The 21,833-nt window shown below is 38.1% G+C and overlaps 1 protein-coding gene across 2 annotated transcripts; it reads left to right on the top strand.

The window, feature by feature from the left end:
* Window positions 1-463: 463 nt before the first annotated feature.
* Window positions 464-20,261, top strand: atxn1b (ataxin 1b). Of its 2 annotated transcripts, none has more exons than XM_052144553.1 (3): window positions 464-563; window positions 11,647-13,745; window positions 14,366-20,261. In XM_052144553.1, the coding sequence occupies exons 2-3, from the start codon at window positions 11,850-11,852 to the stop codon at window positions 14,930-14,932; spliced, it is 2,463 nt and encodes an 820-aa protein (XP_052000513.1). In that variant the 5' UTR covers window positions 464-563; window positions 11,647-11,849; the 3' UTR covers window positions 14,933-20,261. The 2 variants fall into 2 exon arrangements, with proteins under 2 accessions (XP_052000513.1, XP_052000512.1); XM_052144552.1 differs by lacking the exon at window positions 464-563 and adding an exon at window positions 2,340-2,617.
* The last annotated feature ends 1,572 nt before the right edge of the window (window positions 20,262-21,833 follow it).

A 21,833-nucleotide genomic window follows, 5' to 3' on the forward strand; every position in this document is an offset into this window, starting at 1 on the left:
TAGTCGGAGCACTGCTGGAGAGCGAAAAATCTTCCTGTGAAGAATCCGCCCGATGACTATATTAACGGCGAAGGTAGAGGGCTTCTAGACAAGAGATGATTGCTGGTTCAAACACCATAGCCAATATTTGAATATTGGTGTTATTGTAGAGAGGTTTCAACTAGGTCGTGTAAGAAGGCACTCCCCATATGTGTTAATAAACGCAATGTCAAGTGTACTGAGTCATAAGGGAACTTATTTTCTGCGCAGAGGCGCTGCTGTTTCTCTCAATGTATACTGGTTATGGCCCTGGTGTCCACTGCCATGTCCATATCTCAGCACATGCTCTGGTCTCCTGTTCCCCCTTGTACATGTCTAGACATGTTGAGACATGTCTCACTATCTCTAAAACGTTTTGGGAAAGTTCTGCAGGGTGGTCAGTGTGCAGAGTGAACAGGTGTTATGTACTTAATCTGCCATACACAAAAACGAATTATGGAATTGCACAACATTTCTTTAGTCTAGTGGTTTGGAAATGCGTTTGGGAGATTGTGAGAAGAAAGCAGACCTGATGGAAGATGATTGTGAGTACTTTTAAGTCATACATTGAGCCATTCAGAGTAAAAACAGTACAGTACAGGTATTTTCTGACAAACTTTTTAGTGTCTCTGGCAGCCATTAAAATAATTCTCTAAATTTTTGCCTTAACGTTCTTATATATTAATAATACATTGTGGTAGATTTATGCAGAAATGGAAGGGTGTTTAGGTGTTTTTAATGCAAAATAAAACAAAAATACGGATTAAGAGTTTTTACAGTATATTCATGTTTAAGATTCTACAACATTTATATTAGTTATATCAAAAATATTAAGATGCTCAGGGTATATTCTGGGTTCACTACAAGATAAGCTCAATCAACATATTTTGTGGCATAATATTGATTAAGTTCCAAAAATTGGCCACATTCACCTCTATTATAAATGCCTCTCTGTAACCTCGATATTTGCTTTTATTTAAAGAAAAGGACAAATTAATTCTAAATGAATTTTTGTGATAAATAACATTATGCCACAAATGCTGTCAATTGAGCTTAACTTGTATTGAACCCGGAATATTCCTTTAAAAAATAAGTCAGGCTTCCATTTGTGGTTGAATGATATATGCTATGAGAAGTCTGCTTTGGTTAGTGCTGGAGCATTTGGATAGTCTGTGAAATTTTCCAAAAGGGACCAGAGGAGCTCTTTCCTATCATGTTGTGTATGGTAGCTTCCTATCTGTCTGTGGCTTGGCAAACACACCCAATGCAGTGCAGGGATCTGCTCAGAGAGAACAAAACTGGCCAGGCTTATATTAGAGTTTGCATATTGCTGAAGGGCTCTTCATGTTCCCAGTGTTTCTCTGCTCTTGTTGACAGCACATGTTTTGAACACAGGGTGTTTTCAGATCTTCTCAAGGTTGTGCACGTAGATAACAATTTTGCATGTGAGTGTGTGCGTGATGGGGAGAGTGACTTGTCTATTTGTAAGTGGTTTGTGAGTTACAACTTGGCATTCTAAATCTAGAAGAATGTGGGTATTTGTATGTGTGTTTGTTTTAGATCAAAGAATGGAATAGAATAGAATCATATGGGCCTGTGGAAATTGTTGTAGGCAAAGCTATACAACAAACATATGTAAAATGATTAAAAATACAATATACACAATCTAATGCAGTTCAATATTGTATCTTATACTGAGGTCCGTATTTAACTGTGGAGGCTTTTTGTTTTGGTGCAAGGGAGATCATCTCAGGGCAGTTTCGTAAAGTCCCATGCAAAGTGTCTACTCTCACATCATGCATAATAGTGGTGAGGCAGAGATGGGCAAATAATTTTTTCACCGAGGGTAACTAATTAGTCCTCGAAAAAGAGTGAGACATATAGCAGCTCTGTGAAAACCATACAAAGGCTACCTCAAGAGAATTTCATGCTGTGTGCCGTAGTGTATGTTCTTTATTTGAGGTAGTGCTTGTATTGTGGCTACGTGTTTCTTCTAGTGTGCTTGGTTCCTTACTCACAATTTTCCCTCCCACCCTCCCTCTCTGTGTGTGTGCGTAGTCTGGGCGCCCTGCCAAGTGGAGTGTGTTTTTTTGAATGAATACCTGATGAAGCTGCTGAGACTGACTGGGGGAGGAGGAGCCGTGTTCTCAAGAGCACTCTGTGTGTGTGTGTGTGTGTGTGTGTGTGTGTGTGTGTGTGTGTGTGTGTGTGTGTGTGTGTGTGTGTGTGTGTGAAGAGACAGGGAGAGAGAGAGAGAGAGAGAGAGAGAGAGAAATCTGGCAGTCTGTTTGCCTTGCATAACATACGCTGTAGCTCTCACACATAGGGCTAGTGAAACAGCGCAGACAAGGGGACTTCCTTTACCCTCAGCCCTATGAGCAATTGTTGAAGGAAGTGGAGAAGAGTAAAGGCAGGGGGAACACTGAACATGGAAGAAAATATAAATCACAGGATTGCCTGTGTGACCTGATAGCAGAGCTAAACCTGGACAAAGGACAGCTTGCCAGTGAGATACTCATAGTACAGAGAGAGAGAAAGAGGACGAGACAGAGAGAGAAAGAGAGAGAGAGAGTTGTTAAAGGCTCCCCTATAAAGTAAGGTAAGGTTCCTCACAAAGATATCCAAGCATTACACCCATAGGAGGAAATGTTTGCTCACATATACATACTGTACTATTCTCATCTAAGGGGTGAATTAAATAATATGTGCATGTATTTCAATAAGTATTCTATTATTGTATCTATATAGCTAATTACAGTCATTATGCATTGCAGAAATTATGAACATTTTGCTTTGCAAATAGTTGCATGCCGTGTGCAATTCTGTAAAATTCAGTGTCACTCAGTATATTGTGTTTGCTCTTAGGTAGAGAGAGAGAGAGAGAGAGAGAGAGAGAGAGAGAGAGAGTGAGAGAGCAGGGTTTAGTCATTGTAAAGGCAGCAACAGCTCTGTTTGGATTAATGTCTAGCTTAGGACACCCTACACTGCCTCTTAAAGGGACAGACACCCACAGAAAAGGTTGTTAAGTGCAGAGGGGAGCTGCTTACGGGCACTATATATATACATGAGTAAAAATCCTTTGCTTCTGAAATTAGCATGTAGGAAAGAATTGAATATGAGCATTTCATTTCAGAGCAGTTATGTTGGTATCCATATGTAATAATCATCGCTTTCCTCTGGTTCAGTCATCTTTGAGATGACATCATTGAAAAAGGTGTCACAATACTGCTAGTATTATAATCCTGAGTATTTTGCATTGATAAACAGTGCCTATAATTAACTTTGTGTTGTCACAGTGTTTGTGTGACAGCTGAATTTGCAAAACAGGATTATTTACATTAAGAAGTCTTTGTCTAACCAGACATCTTACATCAACATTGCTTTTCTTTGTGTATTGGGTTTGTATTTATTGGTATGAATATGTTGCATATTGATGGCATTTGAACTGCAATTATGAGGTCTACTGTTAAAAAAAAACTAGAAGGATACTGCATGTTGTTTATCTTTCTGGCTTTTTGGCTAGTGTGTGTTTGTGTAAACGTTAATGCTACATTCCCCACAAGATAGTAAAACCTGAGATCACTTACATTGTGGGGCCCAGCCAGCTGTCCCCACGAGGGAAATGGCTTGGTAAACATACTAAACATAAAATTTAAAAATGCAAAAAGGTTTCTGTGAGGGTAAGGGGAAAGAAATTATTGTTAGATCTGTATAAAATCCAAAAAATGCATGGAAGTCTATGGAGAGTCCCCACAATGATATAATTGTTTTTTTTTTTGGTGTGTGTGTGTGTGTGTGGGCAGGTTTAAGTGGTTTACAAGGACTTTTTTTAGGTTACAGACTGGTAAATACAAGGGTATTATGCTATAAAAGTGGTTTGTGAGGACATTTCTAGTGTCCCCAGAATTCAAATTGCTTAAAAAACATACTAAACAATGTTTTATTGAAAATTTAAAAATGCTTTTTTTGTGAGGGTTAGGTTTAGGGTTAGGGTTAGGGGATAGAATATTTAGTTCATACAGTATAAAAATCATTATGTCTATGGAGAGTCCTCATAATGTTAGCTGCACCTGTGTGTGTGTGTGTGTGTGTGTTTAGAGGTGGTGGCGGGGGTTGTTGACATGGACTTTACAACACTATAGCACTAGATTGGCCACTAACAGAAAGAAAACAGAAATAGAGCATCACTGTTGTATCTGTATTGCCTGGCATGGTTAGTTCAAGTTAGCTATTTTGAATTGCTTGTATATTTCAGTAATGCTCCTGGAAAAAGACAGGCAAATACAAAACCCATTAAGAGATGCACATGCACATACACACACAAATCATGGGGACTGTCCATTGGCTATTAGAGGTCAACTGAAATATCGGGTTTACCGATTAATCATGCCGATAGTTGCTTTTTGGAAGTGGAAGCCTAAGCGATAGTTCTTTCAGATAGACTCGAAGTAAGCATTACGTCATTTATTCAATTCAGGCATCTCATCCAACCATAATCCAGCCTATGCTTTATAAACTCTGCACAGCTGGCCTTCATCACTTTGTTATGCTGCCATTTGTTTTCACTCACTCGCATGAGAGAAACACACAATCATGTCACATGTAATGCCTTTGCATTTCCAAGCAAACAGTTGCTCTAGATTTTGATTGTTTCTTATTTCCATTACTCACCTTGATGTTCACACTCCTCAGCACAGTTTGTCTCCATCAGCAAGATACGCAAGTTCTCAGTTCATTCTTCTTTTGGGAACAATTGCCAAATGCATATAGCTGGTGGCAATGGGGTTTTAGATTTTTCCGTTATGAGTTTATGTTTCTCAATAACCTTTTCAAAATATTCATTATACTCCATTCAGTAATCACTTTTCAAGCGGCTATATTCAAGAGTAGTTGGTCCACATTGATCTTCGCAGGGCCAAATTAACGCACGGGCTTACCTGGGCTTGAACCAGCGGCTGCAGGGGTGCCCTAAACTCCCAGAAGGTTTGGACTGGTCGCAGCATCCACCACTGTATTCTCCCCCGTCGATGTTCACGCGAGGACACGGATGTAAACGTGTCTGATGTAAACACAAAGACGGTGCGCAACAGCTAAGCACGTCCGTGTAGTGTATGGTCACACGGACACTCCCCTCCAGCCCTCAAATTCACATCGCAAAGCAGTGCCACAAATTCATGTGGGCAGTCTGTTCTCACAGATACATCACAAAGCTATGCCACAAATTCACATGGACAGTTTGTTCGCAAAGATACATGGCAAAGCAATGCCACAGATTTACATGTGTAGCCTGTTCACACTGACACATCGTAAAGCAATGCCACAAATTCACACGGGCAGTCTGTTTGCACAGACACATCACAAAGCAATGCCATCATTCACATGGAATTTGCAATTATTATTGCAACATGTTGTAAAAAGGACACATATGACAATTGACATTCAATTGCTGATGATATAATATTGATGAATGATGATATACTGTTGATTAATTACTGCTAATTATTTTACATTTAAATCTCAGTTCTGAATTAAATTTAAACTTGCAGCTGAGGTCGTATCAATATTAAATTGACCTACATTTAAACATGAATAACTTTGTAAAAGAACAGTGAATATGCCATCAGCCCTCTGAGAAATATTTAACAGGTTATTTATATTTATTATGGCCCGAAATCTTTGACCATCAGGCTCAATGCATGCTTTCAAATCCAGGGTGCGAGTGCGATGGCTCATCTCTGTGTCGGCATGATTACCGCTTCCCTGGATGTGGGGACACGAGACAAATCCGGTTCTCTGGAAAAGAAATGAGAAAACAGCTAGCGTTAATTCGGCACTTAATAAGAGCAGCTACAATCCACCGTGATCGTCACTTGTAATTGCAACAAAAAAAAATTTAAACTCATAATTTCTATGTTTCTTTACTAACTAACTAACTAATATTTTAAAATGTCTGTTTTGATAAAAAGTCATGAATGTCAAATAATAATAATAGAAAAAGTTTATGGTTTATATCAACGGTCACCATTTAGCGGATCACGGTCAGGGTCCGGAACTTGGCTGGGTTCCATCCGTACCGCGAGACATCAAGACATTGGCTGACCCATCTCTGCATTTCTGCACTTCAAGTGATCAGTGCAAAAAAAAACAATGTAGCTGTGTATAGCGCAATCTCTTGGGCATAGATAGAACTTAACTTTTGGAGCTGTAACCTCGAATATTTTTCTCTGTTACAGAACATGCTTCATTTATAGGCCTACCCTTTCGTGCTCCGTGTGCATGCTCACCTTGACGTTCACACTCCTCAGCACAGTTTGCAGACGTGGTTATTTTAACGAGTAGGCAGTAGCAGAAATATACAGTGGGCAGCAATATAGATACTGCCATCTTTCTCTAAAACACACTGCAGAAAATAAGAATGAAGCAAAGTGATCTTCATGTGTCTGAAATGAATCCGACCGTTCAGCTAAACCAGGTTTGTGACAGGACAACGTGCTTCCAGCTTTAAACAATTACGATTTTTTACGCCTAAAGTTGCCTTTCTTATGACCAGAATGTTTAAAGTCTTTCACAAACTGATTATTTTTGTGAAAATTAATCAAAGATGTCCTCATCTCTGGCATAGATGGCAAGGGAAAACAGAGTTTTCATGAGAATGTTTCCATTATCTTATATACTGTAGGCCTATATATTCCATTTATAGTCCTACTTAAATTTAGCTAACAGTATTTGAAGCTTTATTTTTTAATATACATTGTTTGTTGTTGGTAGATTTTCACTTCATGGAAAATATAAAAACGGTCTATTCAGACTTTTACATTTTCTCTCGGGGGTTACCCCTGAACCCCCATAATGTATCTTTCTTTAGTCACAAGGCCTGCTATGCCCCTTAGATATTTAGAATCCTTTATTTTTTGGTCACACATTATACACACATTATACACATTGTTTAGGCATATATATATATATATATATATATATATACAGTGAAATGTATTAGTTTTCACATATCCCAGCTAAGCTAGGGTCAGAGTGCAGGGCACCCGTGGAGCAGATAGGGTTAAGGGCCTTGCTCAAGGGCCCAACAGTGGCATCTTGGTGGTGCTGGGGCTTGAATCCCCAACCTTCTGGTCAGTTACCCTGAGCCTCAACCACTGAGCCACCACTGCCCCTTTGTTTGAGTATTTACAAATACTCAAACATAAATACTGGACTGCTTCAAAACAAGCAGTTGATTTTATCTTTTAATACTCATACCAAAGTGCTCTCAGTTGGCAAACTTAGTGAAATATTGTAATCTTTTGGTAGAATATTCCCCAAACCCCACTACTTTGGCTTTGTCTCTGTGGTCCCAATGTCATAAGCCTTGCCTAATTTTGAATAGACTGTTTTGACTGATTTTTATTCTTTTACAAAGTACTATTGCTGCCAACTTGTACATTTATTATAACTATTTTATATTGAAAATGCAAAAAGGTCTGCATTCTAAAAATAACATTCTTTTTTTAATCTCAAACAGGAGATAAAAATAGTACAATGTTTCGGCTGTCTGCCTTCGTCAGTGTAACAATTAACTTGTTCTCGATAGTTAAATAGAAAGAATGTGCTATAAATCTTCAGGTGATCATAATCAAACAATCAATCCACAGACTCCAGTTTAACTCCATATGGAACAACAAATAATAACTGAAAATAATGATGGGATAATAACTATTTCATAAAATGTAGAAATCATTCCTTATGTCTTTTCATAGCTACAGTCAGGGTTGGGGAGTAACTGAATACATGTAACAGGATTACATATTTAAAATACAAAAAAATAAGTATTTCACTACAGTTACAATTTAAATAATTTGTAATTAGAATATAGTTAAATTCAAATGTATTTTGATTACTGAATAGATTACTTTGGATTTTATTGTTATTTGTTTAATTTAATATTTAGTCCTTTTCAGATGTAAAACTTTTATATAAATTATATTATCCAAAGTGCATCTGAACAGCAGTGAAACACTTTCTTATGATGTGTTACATTCATACGAGCGGACAGAGAAGTACATTTGAAGTAAGTTTGGAACACAAGAAATAGAAATAAACCTTGTATAAATTGTCAGCTTTACGCAAAACTAAAATGATATTTCTAGCCATTTTACATGCATATGTTACCAGGCACGATCATATTTTTTTATCAAGAAAATTCACATTTGATCATAATTTCTTTTTTCTAGTAAGACCTTTGATATTAGGGTAAAAATCGTATTCTTGATGATAATATTTGTATTGTTTTCCTGTAAAATTATCTAAAAATCCTTAAAAATAAGATCAGTTTGATTTATGTTGTTTTAGAAACAACACTGCGTAAGATATTTAGGTTTTTCATAGAATGTATTTTTAACATGTGTATTTTGTCTTACTGTACTGGCAGAGTTTTATAGTCAAAACAGCTGAAAAAATCTACCAGTGCTGAAGAAGTAATCCAAAGTATTTAGGTTACGATACTAACCTTGAGTAATCTAACGGAAAACATTACAAATGACATTTTACAGCATGTATTCTGTAATCTGTTATGGAATACATTTCAAAAGTAACCCTCCCAACCCTGGCCACAGTATACTACTGTCACCATGTAAGATACTGTCCAGACATTTACTGGCAAGGATATGTAGAGACCGGACCTCTTGGAACTTTAATTGAATACTCCTGGTTTATGTCAAATAAAGTTAATATTTATTGCACCAATAGATTCAATATTGTGTACATGCTAAAAGATTAAAAAAAAAAAAAAAAAAAAAAAGAGAGCAGTGTCATAGAATAACAAAATTTATTTTAGAAGCGTGTATAGGCGGTTATACATGAGATGTAGTATTCGGAGGCAACTCTGCTGGTCATGTTCGTTCACGAGAACTATTTTGCACATAGCATTTTCATGCAGGACTCTTTGTGGAACACACTGCAAGAGGTACAATTTTTATATTTTCGTGTTTGTCATTGGCTGAGTGCTGTTAACGGTTGAATTTTTTTATGGAGAAATAATAGGTATACAAAAGCACTCTCAATGGATTTCCCATTTATAATCAAAGTTGTTTCTTGTTAAGTTTATTATTTGTTTTAGATCTGCATACGAAAAGGTTTATTAGTGTTCGACAAAGTAGCGCTTGGTTTCCGATGTAACCTGACACCAGTACTTGCTCGTACTGCGTAGTTTAATAAACAGACCCTATCTGATCATATCCTATTTTTTTGTCTGGCCTGTTTTCACTTAAGACATATTTGACTGTGTTTACAGACTTCTAACAAAGTGTGTGTTCTCACGCTGGTAAAAACAAAAGCAGAGTTTTTTTATCTACTTATTTTAAACCTCCCTGTAATAATGAACTTTCATTTATTGCTGCTTGTCATTTTTATTTATGCAGACCAATCTATCATAAATATCATAATAAAATAAAATAAAAATAAACATAATTCTACCTTTCTACTAAGTGCAATGGCACACCACATGGTGTTAGACTTCTAACTTGGAAATTCCTACAAATTATTGCAGTCCACTTTTGCCCAGACAGTGAGGTCTGTCATCACACAGACATTCCAAAACTAGAAAGATGCACAAACTTGGTACTACACTTTAACTTTTGTTAAAAAATATCACTCTGTGAAGCAAATGTTCTGCATTACATGATGATAACACTTGCTTAACACTTGCAAAGGCACCTGTTGTAATCATGCTACATTGTAATCTTTCTATAAGTTCCTGTAACGCAAATGCGAGCATTTCCAATTCCAATTTTGTTTTCTTATAATGTTATGACCATCATGCAATTAAATGCCATTATGATCAAACATCAATGATATCAAGTAGAAATATCCCACATCCAAGTTTCATGTAACACAACATAATGACTAGACTTTCATTCTGATAACAGTTACGTCATGGCAACCAAAAAAAATACTATTCCTGCATTCATCTCCAAAACATCACATTCTGTGACAATACCAGTCCATAATCATAACATACAGGGAACTTTGGACAACAGAACATGTCTATTGTTAACCAGTTGTAAATGTATACCTCTCATGATTATTCACATGAACTTATAGGCCCGAAGCAGCTTGAACCCCGATAATTGCTGCTTGCAGCTATATTTTATTATTGCTTTCAGTACACAAGCAATAATGACATCTTTTAAATGCACGATTACAGTTAGAAAGATGCCAGCTTCATTACTCCACACTGCTGTCAATCCCACAATCCTCCTGGCGAGCTTGGTCCTCAACTCCCATAGGAATTAATTGAAAATGCCCGCTCATCTCCGCTCCCCACACGACAGTGGACAAGTATGGTAAGAAAATTATCTTTGGTAAGAAAATCATTAAATAAATCGATTTTAAAAACGATCTGCCGATTAATTGTTTTTTGGCCTTTCCACTGCCTTAGTTAACAGTTTTGTCAAAATTCACAATCGGTCAAGCTCTGTTGACGGCTGCTGTTTTTTTGAGTTAATGATAATTTTATCCCCTACTCTAAACCTAGCCCTCACAGAAACCTTTTTTGGATTTTCTGAATGCAAAATTCTGCTCATACTTGTAGACATTTTCCTCTACCAGCAAATACTCAGAACCGGGAAGCTTATGTATATTCTTAAACAATATTGCCCATCTACTGTACATTGTCAGTGTTTTCTATTTAGTTTTAGGACATAATATTATTTCATACTATTTTAAACAAATTTTTTTCATGGATCCCTCTGCATAAAATGATACAGATGAATGGAGTAATGTGTATATGTACAAACATATAGTAATGGTTTGAATGTGCTTCTGGTATAATGTATGCATTAAACACTGAGTAACACTGTGATCTATGCACTATAATTCTATTGTTCTTCGATACGTGAGCACTCTGCACCAAATCACATGTATATACATGGTTATCAGTCCAAGGGATATGCTAATGGTGTACGAATGTGTATTGTGCTCTGTGTACAATAGACTGAAGCCTTTAATGGCTGTGTGTGGTGTAAGCTGTAACAGACGAAAGTAGGACAGTGATTGGTGCAGATCTACTGTGGTGAAGGGATTTCTCCCTCCCTTGCTCTCTCTTGCTCTCTCTTCTCCAGTGTAACACTCTAACTCAATAACTATGCTTGCTGCAGGCAGAGCTCAATGTGGGTCAGGAGAGCCAGTGTTCTCTCTCTCGCTCTCTCTCTCTCTCTCTCTCTCTCTCTCTCTCACACACACACACACACACACACCCCTTTGTCTTTTTTATTTCTCTCTCCATGTATTCAAACACACATATCACTATTATGTATGGTTTCTAGTTGCATGATCATATTGATTTTCTCTCAACTGATAATTACTGGTTTACACTGCATATACATAAAAGATAAAAAGGAGGTCTTAGTGTTCAGAGACATTACCATATGTAGAAAAAGGTCCCTCCGTTTTGTCTGCTTCCCAAACCACATTTAGTATGCCACAAAATATGCTACTTCTAGGCACATATTATGGCTAGAGCATAGATAGAGAGTTCAAAGGCAAAAGTCAGTGCATAAAAAGGCTTTGGTCTTTAAGAGAGGAATATAATAAGTGCTTTTAAATGTTAATTTTGTGTTTTCTATTTGTCTGATGAAGGTAAGCACCAACAGTCAGTGAGATGATTCCATATGAAGCTCATGGATCCATTGATAACAAGAGGTCTGACAATGGGCGAGACTAAGTTAAAAAAAGGTAGCAAAGTTGTGGGAAAATAAAATATTAAGAACAGAATTCCACTTTGCACTTTGAAACATCCTGATCAAGCTTTGTGGGTAAAATACGGGAAAAGCTCCAAGACCATGAAGTCTAACCAGGAGCGCAGTAATGAGTGCCTTCCGCCCAAGAAGCGGGAGATCTTAGCCCTGGAAGAGAAGCAGGTGCTCGTGTCAGCTGCTGCCAGTGAGAGACAGAGTGGAGAGAATTTGGCTTGGTTAGCCAGCGTTGCTACCATGGCTAGCATGGCCCACATCCCTAACAATGCAGGTCTATCACAGAGTAATAGCACCGAGCCTGACAGTCCCCCACCATCAAATAAGGCTCTTACTGTGGTGACAGAATATCCTCCAGCAACAACATCTGGTGGCTTTTCATTCTCTTCCAGTAGCTCAACATACAGAGGAGTCTTCTCTGGGCCTACTGTGCTAACAGCAAATTCTACTGTTCTCTCAACAAGCCTTCCTCAAAACATAGGCTCTGTCCAGTATACACAACTTCCTCCCAATCTCCAGCTCATAGGCCCCTATACAAGTTACATCTCTTCTCAGATTGTGCCATCCACAAACAGTCCAACACAGCCAAGGAAGACACCACAAGAGGTCTTGGCCACCTATGCTGGCATCTCCCAAGCTTCCAGCATTGATTCACAGAATCAACATATGATTTCTTCTGTACAAAATGTATCTCACAGTCAATGCATCCAGGTAGAGAGGGCTCCTCTGGGTTTGACAGTTTGCTCAGCTACTGCTGCCCAGTTGCCCCTTCAAATCCATCCACACTCAACTGTACTTGCTCCTCATGGCCTGGCTCTGACCCACTCACCAGTGGTGCTACACTACACTGATGGCATCATCGCAAGGCAGCTGGACTCCCATACCAGAGAGGTGCAGAATGGTTCATTAGGAGAGGTTACAGTTGTTAAACACAGTACTACTATGGCAAAAGGAGTCTCCAACCAAACAGAGGGTGACCAGAACCACAAGCCAATTCAGAGTCTTGGTCTCCAGACCCAAGCTCAGGTTCTGTTCCCTGCGGACTATGCCACTCATGACAGAGCAGAGCTGCAGACATCACTGATGTTGGTTTCCAGTAGCCACCTTGCAGCAAAGAGTAACCCAGAGCTCCAAAAGATCTTGGGTAAGGACCACTCATCTTTGAACCTTGCTGAGAGAGGAGGGATCTGCCTAGGAAAGCCAATGTCCAGAGTTTCAGCACGTACTTCCTCAGAGAGCCAAGTATCTCCAGCCTCCACACTTTCCCACACACTCCTGCAGGCTCCTCACAACACTCTCCAACAGGAGCTCTCCACCAGCCTTTACTCTGCCACACAGCTCCCAATTATTGGCTACATCACTAGTACCCCTAGTGGGCCCCAGCAAGCAATTGCTGGTTACCCGAGCAACCTGCCACAGCACGTGGTGATCTCAGGCAGCCCCTCGCTGCTCATTCCAGTGAGTGCAACTAACATCAATCCATCTACTGCGGAGCCGGAGGCCACCCGCTGTTCTGTCATACCCAGTGCAGCCAATCCATCAGCTGCTCTGCCTCAAACCTTCATCAATACAGTCCCACCTGCAGCTACAGCTTCAGTGTTACCGAATGGCAAAGAAATCACAGGATCTGATGGAGTTCATGCCCCCTGTACAATGCAAAGTCCATCCCAAGTACAGCTGCCTGTTATGTCAGCCAGTGTAGTGGGATCTCCAGTCCCTCTAACTCCTCCAACATCCACAAGCCCTCACAGCTCACCATCATCACCATCAGCAAGCCTACCACCGTTCTTCATGAAGGGCTCCATTATCCAATTGGCGGATGGTGAGCTGAAGCGTGTGGAGGATCTGCGGACAGAGGACTTTGTGCAGAGTGCGGAGGTGAGCGGAGAGCTGAAGCTTGACTCCAGCACTGTTGAGCGCATAGAGTGCAGCCACTCACCCAATGCTGTCATTATTCAGTTCTCAGTTGGAGAGAACAAAGCACAGGTGAGACAGTTTCTTTTTAATCAAGCTTTTATAGTGACCTTGGCTGTGCCCGGAAGCTGGAAAATGCTGCCTTGGGAGGCTGTATTCAGAGAAAGGAAGGCATCAAAGCAAATCAAAATACAATACTTAAATATTCTTGCAATATCCTGTCTAATGAGTTGCCTTCACCGGGTCTGTTTTTGAAGGCAGAATAAATGTGTCCTTCAATGCCTATAATATTGCACAATTTTGTGTGCAAATCAGCATTTGGTTGAAAAAACTAAAATGCCGTCTGAAGGAGTGGTTGAAAGAAGTGAATTTGTAATGTCCATTTTATCACTTTTCTTTCAACTTATTATTTCCACAGAGCAATAAACATTATAGTTGCAAAATTTTTGTTTGGTTATTTCTAAAGCTCACTCAAATTTGTTTTATATCAGACATTACATTAAGGTGCCTTCGCTGCCTTTAAAGTCATTCACTGACCGGGCATTCAGGCAGCAACACCGCTACCTCAGCTTTTCGATGCAGCCTGTGTTTCATTTTTTCAAACTCAACCCTGTTAGCAGTAACCTTTAGTACCATTGAATTAATCTTTGAAACAAAAATATTATTCATGTTTTTTTTTTTTCCCATTTTAGGTATGTGTAGAGGTACTGGTGGAATACCCTTTCTTCGTGTTTGGTCAAGGTTGGTCATCTTGCTGTCCTGACCGCACCACCCAGTTGCTAGCGCTCTCCTGTGCCAAGCTCTCTGTGGGTGATGTTTGTATCTCTCTCACCCTTAAACGCCTGAAAAATAGCACTCAAAAGAAAGATTACTTTTCAAACTCTGTTTTGAAACACAACAACCCTCATTTGAAAGGAGTCAAAAGAAATGGGCCTGCTGAGGAACGACCAGCCCAAATGGAGGATTTCAATAGGGGGCGTAAAATTACTATTGGAGAGGAGAACAGTGTTGCAGGAACACTGGTTGAGAATCTCAACCCTGGAAACATTTTGATCCTATTGGAGAATGGGGGCGTAAACCCTCAAAAAACATACATTTCTGGTGCTGAGAGAGCTGTTAGCCGCAAGAGGAGATGGTCTGCTCCAGAGAGAGGGGAATCAGGGAGGTCACAGGAAGACCCTCAGATTTTACCCAAATTTTCCTTCCTCCCATATCAGCTGAAGGTCAGCATTGAGGGCCGCTCCAGTACAGGTTGCTGAGGGCCTTTTGAACTCCATAGAGCAGTGATGGGGGAGTACTCTTGCAAAAGTATACATGTCTAACCAAGAAATACATTAATTAGCCTTACACAATTTATCCAGACTTTGAAAGATAAAATAAACGTATATGAATTTGATTGCTGTCCAAGAAAATACTTTTGCTTTATCACACAGAGACTCTAAACAAAACATTCCCCATCACTGCCATAGACCCAGTCTCAAAGATGGAGAAGGAAGACGTTATTTACTCTTTGAGGCTTTGTTGGTTTCCTTTGACATTCATATCCAGGTTACTGTAATGTTGGATAATTTTAATGAATGTTTAACTAACTTTTTTTTTTAATCAGCTGGACATGACAATATATATTTGTATATAGTTTTGCAAGTATTTTCAGTTCAGTTTTTTTTTTCAGCCTGTTACGCATTAAGTGTCTAATTAGTGGTGCTTGCAAAGCATCACTATTGTAATCTCACATACTTATTATTTTTTTTATTTTTTTATTTTTATTATATCTCCGTACAAAAATTCGGCACCTAACTCGTCCCGCACCGTTTGGCGTATACCCACGAATGAGGTGTCAAATCGAACGGCCTATTGAGGACACGTGTGCTAATGACTTTTATAAGCGATCGGGGGTACGGTATTTGCCCCAGGGGCAAAAAAGCGGCCGAAAAATCCCATAGACTTAACATTGCGACAAATTTTGACGCGTCACAGCTCCGAGCGAGGATTTCGCAGAAACGTGTGATTTGCCACATTTGAAGAGGCTGGCAGGCTCTGTAAGAGCATACCTCAATATGGGGTAAATGTTGCACCCCTGGGGGCAAGAGCTGCCCAAAGTTGCCCCCATTGACTTACAATGGTGTAGGACGGCCCATGAAATGAAATGGCATAGGGATTTTGTATTGAACATAGCTCTGGATCACAGTGTCATAGAGACAAGGGGGCAGGCTCATTTTACTCAGACGACCAGTCAGTCTCTCAGGATCATTTTGAATCTATCAAGCCACGCCCTAGCAACAATTTAGAGCACCTTAGCAACAAGTCCCATAGACTTCTAATGACAGAGATCAAAGGGATATCTATGGATAGAAGTGTCATAGAAACACAAGAGTGGTCTCGTTTGACTCTGGGCAGCAAACCGCCAATCATGAATCACCTCAACACTTCCTAGCCCCTCACTAGCAACCATTGTCGAGCACCATAGCAACCAAAATCCATACAGGGATATCTTCCATTCTGAATGTCACAGAGGCATGGGAGTTGGTTTATATCATTCATACTGACAAGCAGCCTTTGCAGTTTCATGATTGGCAGCTGCCAAGCCACTCCCTAGCAACTAAACAGAGTACCCTAGCAACCGAGTAACAAATCACATATTTCTGAACCAGAAAATCGTACAGACTTCTGGGTTGATTTATTTCAACCAGGATGGCAAGGAGACTTCATTAGTATCACTATGGTAACTGCCTAGCGACCAGATGGGGTTACCCTAGCAACCGAGCAACAAATCACATCTCTCTTCACCAGAAAACACTACAGACTTCCGGGTTGACTTATTTCACTCAGGATGGAAAGGAGCCATGTATTGTATTACCTTGGTAACTGCATAGCAACCACATGGGCTTACCCTAGCAACCGAGTAACAAATCACATATTTCTGCACCAGAAAATCATACAGACTTCTGGGTTGATTTATTTATGACCATAATTTTTGCTCTTTTCATGTTATAACATGCTGTTTGACGAGTTTTGCCACGGCAAGCACCACTCACATTTTCTTCAGGAAATGTACCTATCTAGTTTTGTCTCCTGTTATGCACTGAATTCATTCATAATCAGGGCCTTGATTAGGGCTGTTACAAGGATTGATGAAAAGGTTAACAATGAGATATGCATCTGTATGAGTGTGTGGTTGCATGCTTATCATGACAGAATCTGCCTTCCACTTGTTACTGCCCCAGTAATCCCGAGCTTATTCAATGTTCTAAAAGTGACAGGCTTTGAGTGACTTCTTTGAATCAGATCTAGGTCAAGTACTGCATCAAGATACAACATTGAATGTTGAATGATTTATCTTTATGTTTTAATTAAATTTTCTATATATGCAATACTAAGCTTTCACGTACCTCATATGTGCATTTAACAAATATCCCAATCAAATGGCCTGATTAGGGAAATCTTTACATGGTCAAAACTGTCTATGTGTAGACAAGTCTCCATTCAAGTCTAAATAAAAATATAAGCACTTTAAAGAAAGGTTAAGGGAAGTCGAATGAATGGATGGAAACATTCCCACCTTTGTTTTGTTACCACAGCAGCAGACAGTGCTGTTAGTCATTTTGTGCATTACTAACCATTTTAGGTATAAGGCACTTTTCTTTCTTCTTTACATCATTTTAAGTATTTTGGGCCTTACTTAGTCCAGCTGCAATAATAAACTCTCTCTAAAAGACACAATAATCAACGTACATCAGCAACTAAATATTGGTAGCATCCATGATTCTTTTTAAAACAAGCCACCCTTCACTGGTTTGTCCTATACAGAAATGGCCTGTTTGTAGAATAAATTTAACAGATAATGAAGTTCATATAAAACTTCCCCACATATCAGATTTTAAATAGGCCTAGCTAAAATCACTGGGTCAAAGGAGGATACTGGGCCAGTAGCAGGAGAGATATAGAGATCTGTTGTGCCTCTGATGTGTCCTGAATCATGGAGTGTAACCCAAGTTTGCTCAAGTCCTTTTCCGCAATAGACCTTTGTCTGAGTAGGCCATATTAAATTGAGGCAAATGAAAAATAGGCTGTGAAGGATGTCGTTGATTTGTCAATTTGAAAATATATCTTTCGAAAATAAATAAATAAATCCCTGTTGGCAAAAAGCTGGAAAATCTCCACTGTGAAAATTAAACATTACTGTACTGTACCTTCAATCACTTACAGCCTAATTTTCACTTGCTTCAAATTAAATATGGCATCTATCTTCACTGACTAATGTCTTTCAGCTCAATGTGGGTCACAAAAAAAAAAGAAAAAAAAAAAAACTTTTGACTTTTTCCATATTAAGCAGTATGCTGCTCATAACCTGATAATGGACTTCTACAAAGGCATTGTACTGACCTGCACAATTAAGATTCTGAGAAAAAAAAAGAACAAAAACCAATCTGAAAACTCAAAATGCTGAATGTTGAATAACTATCCTAAGCTTTTAGTATTACTTTATCTATTTTCTGTGTTCCTTTATTTTAGCTATGATGGTCAAACAAATTCAAAGGTATGAATTTACTACATTACAATTATAGATAAGGTAATATGACAAACGTATTATAAATCATGAATATTTATGTTATGTTCCATAAATAAAAGCCCTATGGGATTGTCTTCAGATATTTTTTGTGGGGAAAGTATTACAAAATATCTTATGAACAACTTCACTGTCTGTTTGATATATATGAGCGCTTGTATGAGATATTCTTTGAATATAAGATTTTTGCTATTTGCACAAGTAAAAATATTAAAGTTGTATAAAGCCAAGTGTATGGAGTCTTATAGTAAACACTTCATATCGCCAGCTCTGTGGTTCACCTAAGCTTTACAGTACATTTTGATAGGTGTGGTCATGAGTTGGAATTTTCAGTTTGTTGACTGACTTCAGAAAGGCATTGTTGTGTGACGGGTTATATTCAGATGGAATCACAATAGACCTCATATTGTAGAATTAATGCTTGATTGCACATTCAGTCCTATTTGGATTTATTTATGCACTTTCTAGGAGTGGACAATGCAAGAGAATATAAAACGAAGGTTGGTTAGTGGTTGATTAGTAGCCATGCAGAGCTACAACATTGTAATGTTGATATTGGGAAGGCAGTTGGCTCAGTGCTATGGCAATAGACTAGATTCATAATGAAAGTGTCTGTTTTTGGACTGCTCTTTTAAATGTATCATTGTTCTCTCTCTTTTCTCCTGTGTAGCTATGTACATTTAAACCTCAGTGTATTTGTGAACTGTTCAGAGAACTTAATTGAATATAGTCAGGTTTCAGCACTGGTGGTGATGTTCCTTCAACCAAAGTGTGCTTTTCGGTTTCAACCTGACAACAGAAATGTATTATCATTTCTATCAAATAAAATTTTTTTGTTAAAAGGATAGTTTACCCCAAAATGAAAATGTTCACCCTCATGTTGTTCCAAAACTGTGTGACTTGACTGTCTTAGTCACCATTCACGTTTATGATATGTCCATACCATGAATGTGAATGGTGACTGAGGCTGTCTATCTACCAAACATCTCCCTTTGTTCCAAGGAAGATAATACGTCTGGAATGACTTGAAATTGAGAAATTGTTGAAAGAATTTTCATTTAGGTAAACTATCCACTTTAGAAGAAGGCTGTCAACCACTTGTTTATATAGCGTTATAAAGCATTATATCATTAGTCAAACTGTATTCTCAGGTTGAGAAACTGGAGGAATGACTGTTTCTGTTCCTGTATTACTTTTCATAAAAACATTCAAAGTAACAAAAAATAAGCTACATTTCATTTTATCTGCAGTGTAATTGGTTGACTGTTGCTCCCTCTACAGACCATCACTGTACATGCACCCAATGTATAAAGAAGGCTAACTTGTAACTAACAGCATGATGACATGTTGTGAATGTAGCTCATGTGCTTGCTATTGAAAATGTGTTCATATGGAAAAAAAAAAAAAAAAACATTCTGTTGTATGTACAAGGCTGGGTGTAAACAATATATTATATATCCAAAGACAGTCAAAATTTACTGTATGCATCAATGCCTCAATGGTCCATAGACAAGAATAGCTCTAGCAATAGCACAAGGTCTCATTAAGGGTTGGGAGACCAAACTTGATGTCTAGACCCATGCAGAACACATACAGTCACTGAAGTCATTGTTTTAAAATATTGCCGTAAAGGAAGTTCTGGGGTAGATCTTTTTTTAAACCTCAATCGCCAGAGTGACACTTACTTAAAAAAATAAAATAAATGATAAATAAAAAATAGCATATAACTGATTACACTTTTTCTTATATATTCAACGTAAATTACTATATTTGTGTGATTTGTTGTACCTGTGATATTTTTCTCATTCTTTGACAAGCTCTTTTTCTATAAACCAACACAAAGCAATTTAAGACAGAATTCAACCTCAACTTTTCTAACTGTTGTGTGTTTATGTACAGAGCATCCAAGACTGTTCATTGAAGTCAGTGATCATTTCTTTTGTGGTGATTATGCCCTGTTCAATGACTTCCTGTATAGTACAAATCTATTGTGTCTGTATAATCACTCTAATAAAATACTGTGCCAATTTTAGTTTCCTCTTTTATTTGATAAACTGGGATTTCATTTGGGATGACATATGGCAATACTGGAATAATAAGGGAATAACTTAAGTAATTGATTTAACTTTAAAAGGCATTATGAACCCCCAAACAGGGACTAAAACAAAATGTTTTCCATTTTGTTTAATTCCAAACAGAAACTTTATATTTTAGTTCCCCTTCTGGCATTCTATGACATTCATCCCAAATGGTTACCAGTGAGAATGAAATTAAAGAATGGTTAATTACATTCTTTTTAAAATGACACTCTGCACTAAGGGTGTGTGAAATACCAGTTGCAGTGTTGCCTGATCATGTATGAGAAGTAAGATCAAAGTAAGGGACTTGCCTCTTTTTCCACGTGGGGGAATTATCAGCATAGAAATCATAAAAAGCATAGTATTCAGTAGCATTTATAAAATAAATTCTTCTCAATTAATGTTTTCTTAAGATTAAATATATTCCCAAAAATAGTAGGGAGCAAACACTCATTGCTCTTTAGCCCTAATAAGCCATATAAAAACTGAACATTGTCACTAAGAAAGGCCTTAAAAAAAAATGTATCATTTAATTTTAATTATCGATCTGCAATTGTCGATTATCGAGTCAAATCCGGCAGCAGCAAATTTGCATATATGCATCATATCTAACAATAATTGAGCAAATACTTGGAAACAACTAAGAAATGTATTTATTCTTCACCTTGTATCTGCATTAACAGTGCATGTACAGTATTTGTAGAAATTGAACAATATCAGTTAAAACGGGCATCAGCATGTCATGGAATGCTACATCCATAACATGCAATTAGGTAAATAAATTTGTGATACTGTGGTTTCCTTCAGGATCAAAGCACATGCTTATACTAAAAACAGAGAAGTCTTATTTGTCCGGCTAACAAGTCAAGTCAAGTCAAGTGGTTTTTATTGTCGTTTCAACCATATACAGTTAGTACAGTACACAGCAAAACGAGACAACGTTCCTCCAGAACCATGGTGCTACATAAAAACAACAAAGGACCAACACAGGACCACATGAGACAACACAACGAAATAAAATACCTATATAAAAAAAACCTACATATACCTATATAAAGTGCACGTGCAAACATGTGCAAAAAGAACAGGACAGTACAACAAATTTCTGACAATGAACAGGACAATAGACAGTGCAGCGCCGACCAGTACTCAGTAGTGCAAAAAGATGACAGTTTCTAAAAATCTAAACATAACATACTATAAGATAGTGTTCTATGCACATAGCAGTTATTGAGGTAGCAGACAGTTATAAAGTGACAGTAATAGTAATTGACAGTAATTGACAGTAAACAGGATGTGGTACTTCAATTTTGTCAGATAAGATTAATTTTAGTTCTTAAGTTAATAGAACTATCAAATGTAGAAAAGGTGGAGATTACTTAAAACAATCAATAAAGTCAACTTTTACATTTTTAAATAGTGAGCACATTCAGTGTCAAGTTTGGTGGTGAAGGTAGAACTTCATGCTCAGTTTGATCACTGATGCTCAGTCCAGGAGGCCATTTGTGCAGAATA

This window comes from Xyrauchen texanus, chromosome 15 (genome assembly GCF_025860055.1).
Source record: "Xyrauchen texanus isolate HMW12.3.18 chromosome 15, RBS_HiC_50CHRs, whole genome shotgun sequence".
In the NCBI taxonomy this organism is placed as follows: domain Eukaryota; kingdom Metazoa; phylum Chordata; class Actinopteri; order Cypriniformes; family Catostomidae; genus Xyrauchen; species Xyrauchen texanus.

Bases quoted from the DNA above. Each gene is read 5' to 3' on its own strand.
- atxn1b (XM_052144553.1), top strand. From the start codon at position 11,850: ATGAAGTCTAACCAGGAGCGCAGTAATGAGTGCCTTCCGCCCAAGAAG. The intron at 13,746-14,365 runs GTGAGACAGTTT...TTCCCATTTTAG, and splicing joins TTGGAGAGAACAAAGCACAG to GTATGTGTAGAGGTACTGGT.